Source organism: Colobus angolensis, unplaced genomic scaffold (genome assembly GCF_000951035.1).
Source record: "Colobus angolensis palliatus isolate OR3802 unplaced genomic scaffold, Cang.pa_1.0 Scaffold187, whole genome shotgun sequence".
NCBI classification, from domain to species: Eukaryota; Metazoa; Chordata; class Mammalia; order Primates; family Cercopithecidae; genus Colobus; species Colobus angolensis.
The window spans coordinates 464,638-468,527 of record NW_012115010.1 but is presented as its reverse complement, the minus strand read 5'-3'; the positions used below and the strand labels follow the sequence as shown (position 1 = coordinate 468,527).

The following is a 3,890-nucleotide window of genomic DNA, read 5'->3' as shown; positions in this document are numbered from 1 at the left end:
TGTACCACCACACCTGGCTAATTTGTGTATTTTTAGTAGAAACAGGGTTTCACCATGTTGGCCAGGCTGGTCCCGAACTCCCGACCTCAGGTGATCCACCTGCCTTGGCCTCCCAGAGTGCTGGGATTACAAGTGTGAGCCACCGCACCCAGCCTTAGATCAATTATTTTGTAACCTCCCATAGTTCTGTTGGGGCCACTTACTCCCCAAGTACTAAATCACCCAAAAGAGTTTTGGAAACGTAGCTAGTGGAATGTGGTAGGTAGGATCCCTCTAGGGGGCAGGGAGGGGGCTGCCTGGCGCATGACAAATTTATTTTCCTGTACTCATTCACCGCTTGTTTATTCAGCACCTACTATGTGGCAGGTACTATAGCAGATGGTGGGGAAACAGACTTAAAGCAGACATGGTTCCTCTCTCAAGGAGCTCAAAGCCTGGATGTCTAAACACGGAAGCACAATCAAGCATTAGAATCATAGTGCTCACTACCATGTCCGGCTCTGTCAACGGAATAGCCCATTTAATACTCATAACAACCTCAGGGAGAAGGCACTGTTATCTCCATTTTACAGAGAGGGAAACTGAGGCACAGAAAGGTTAAATGGCTTCTTAAGGTTGCCTGGCTAGTACCTGGGCTGGGTGTAGACCCAGTTAGTCTGGTTCCAGAGCCCATTTGTAACCAGTTGGCTATGTACACCCCCACCACAGCTGAGGGAGCATGGGGCCAAATGGAATGGAGGGGAGACAAACACTGCAGAGGGTGTGAAAGATGAGAGGAGCATTTCTCCAGAAAAGGTGGGAAAGAGCATTCCAGAGGGAACAGCATGGCTATGAAACCACCAGTCTATTTGGGGAAGCTGCTGGCAATTCGATATGGCCAGAGTCAGGGAGGTGGTCATAAGTTGAGGCAGGAGAAGCCGGCAGGGGCCAGAGCATGGAGAGGTTCCTTGCTTTGCCAAGAGGTTTAAATCCTTCTTCATCTTCCTCCCCTTGGGGCTGCCATTTGGTTGGTTAATCATCCCCACCATTGTCTCCCGTCCAGGTCTGTGGCTCAGGATATCCCCAAGCTGCAGAAACTAGGCATCACCCATGTTCTGAACGCGGCTGAGGGCAGGTCCTTCATGCACGTCAACACCAATGCCAACTTCTACAAGGACTCCGGCATCACATACCTGGGCATCAAGGCCAACGACACACAGGAGTTCAACCTCAGCGCTTACTTTGAAAGGGCTGCTGACTTCATCGACCAGGCTTTGGCTCAAAAGAATGGTAAGGGACCTCCCGCCAGGAAAAGATGGAAGGCAGCTTTGACTGGACTGTCCCTCTGGAAAACAGGCCCACAACAGGTCTCTTCTTGGAAACCTCCTTGTTTCCCATCTTCTGGGGTGAATGACAGAGCTGTAGGTCTCTCTCTGCTCACCTGGCTGCCTGTCTGTCACAGGATGTGCAGCTCATTCACACCATGGCAGCCCCAGGGTCCTTGCATTTGACTGCACTTTGGCTGGAGGTTGGTTTCCAGTTGCTTACACATCCCCCATGCAAACAGCTGTAACGATGAGGAAGATGTGTTAATGTGTTAATGTGCATGGCAGGAAGTCCTGAGGTGAAGGAGCATGGGGGCTGGTGGATTCAGCAGTTCCGTGGTGGCATCTGGACCAGGCCCTTTCCCTTTCTCTCTTCTGCCACCTCAGTGTTGGGTGCTCCCATCGTGGTCCCAAGATGGGATCCGGTCACCACATCCAAATAGGACAGAGTACAGCAGATGAGGCACTGCAGCCATCTCTTCCCACCTTTTCTCTCTCAATCTCTCTCTCTCTCTTTTTTTTTTTCTGAGACGGAGTCACACTCTTGTTGCCCAGGCTGGAGTGCAATGGCGCGATCTTGGCTCATCACAACCTCCACCTCCTGGGTGCAAGTGATTCTCCTGCCTCAGCCTCTTGAGTAGCTGGGATTACAGGCATGCGCCACCACACCCGGCTAATTTTGTATTTGTAGTAGAGATGGGGTTTCACCATGTTGGTCAGGCTCGTCTGGAACTCCTGACCTCAGATGATCCGCCCACCTCAGCCTCCCAAAGTGCTGGGATTACAGGCATGAGCCACCGCATCCAGCCACTTTCTCTTTTTTTTAAAGAGACAGGGTCTTGCTATGTTTTCTAGACTGGTCTCCAACTCCTGGCCTCAAGCAATCCTCTCACCTCAGCCTCCTGAATAGCTGGGACTACAAGCCCGTGCCACCATGCCTGGTCTCTCTCTTTTTTTAAGAACAAGTAAAGCATTTCCCAGAAATTCCCCTCACATCTCATTGGCTAGAGATTCACGTGACTGCCTGGCAAGGGGAAAAGGGGTAGCTGTGGTCGGCTTAGGTTGGCAGTCAGCAAACCACAGCCCCCCCGGCCAAATCTTCCAGCCACTTAAAAAACACTTCCTGCAGCCCCCAAAGATAAGGTAAGACTGAAGGAGAACTACCAAGGTGCTGGCAGTCACCAAGGCATTACAGCAAGAAACCCTAGAAGGCCACAAAGCAGACATCAGCTGAGCAGGCTGGGCCACTTGCCCTTTCTCCCTTTCTGCTTTTAGCTCTTTCTCTCAGCTCCTCCCTTAGCCTCTTCCTCCCTCCCCACCCCAAACCCTCGCAGCGGAGGGGACCCCCATGAGGTGTGAGCAGCCTTGGCTCTACTACTCTGATGATTCTTGGGCCCAGCAGCCTCACCGTCTGAATTATTTCCAGTAAACACAATTTTCTAGACCACTGGACAGCGCACGCTCGGGGCTCAGAGAGAAGCTTTACTGTGGGAGTATCTGCAGACGTTTCTGACAGGCCCCTTCTGGTCCTTCTCGGTCACTGTCACCCCCCACCCTGCCCACCCCCTCCACTCCAGCTGCACTGAGCTCCTCACCCTGTGTAGACATAGGCTGGGTGAAGGGGAAGGATTTTGTTCTCATGTAAGATCAGTTGGTCGTTCACTCAGGGAATTTCAAGCTCTCTGACTTTGTTTCCTCTTCCCAAAACCTAGGAACATTCTCTGTTTTTGACCTCCTGTCTCAGTCCAGGTGTGCTAGGTCTTCAGTCTGGAAAGTTCTCTCTGCCTCTCCCTACCCGGTCCTCTGGCAAACTCCACCTCGTCCTTGGCATGGTGTCCTCTCTTCCATGAAGCCTGCCCTCAGGCGGGGTCCACTTTGTTCCTTGTCTGTCTCCTTAGCACATAGTAGGTACACCACAAATGATTCATGAGCAAGTGATGAAGAATTCCATGGGCTCTAGTGCCAAGTATAAATGCTTCTAAGAATGAGTGGCCAAGTGAGTCAACAGAAACATGCTGGCCTCCGACGGTGTGGGGCCAGGGACCCATCACTGAGAGCTGGGTGGGATGGCTGAGGATGCTCAAGAGCAAGCAGTCACTTCCAGCTGGGAAAACCAAGGGAGGCTTCATGGAGGAGGTGGTATCTGGGCTGAGCTTAGAGGAATGGGAGGTTGAACTGGCCCCTTTCCCAGTAGGCTCTGTGTGCACTGGGCATGCAGAGTATGTTTTAGATGGTGAGGTGGCTGCTCTGCAGAGGGTCTCATTCCTAGGGTGGGGCAGGGGAAGCCCCGTTCTGAATATTTTGGGCATACAGGCCAGAGGGTGAATGGGCAAGAAAGTGGAGGACTCCTGCTTCCTGCTTTGGAAGGCGTTGAGGAAATAGAGTGGTGTTTTGGAGGTAGGGTGATGGGAGCAGAAGAGACTCTGTTGGACTCTGGGCTAGCAGATTCCTTGCCAAACAATGCCCTTATGGAGGTGTTAGTAGGTAATAATTCACTCAGCTAGTCAGGAAATATTTATTGAGCACATGGTGTATGCTAGAGATTGTAACACATCCAAAAATCAATGCCCAACATTTCTTGCCTTT

At 51.6% G+C, this 3,890-nt stretch overlaps 1 protein-coding gene across 2 annotated transcripts in view; it reads left to right on the top strand.

The window, feature by feature from the left end:
* Positions 1-3,890, top strand: part of DUSP3 (dual specificity phosphatase 3) — a 14,312-nt gene that overhangs the window by 2,996 nt on the left and 7,426 nt on the right. For both annotated transcript variants that reach the window (XM_011940055.1, XM_011940054.1), the window contains exon 2: positions 1,043-1,269. In XM_011940055.1, the coding sequence (XP_011795445.1) occupies positions 1,043-1,269 (227 nt within the window). The remainder of the gene's footprint in view (positions 1-1,042; positions 1,270-3,890) is intronic.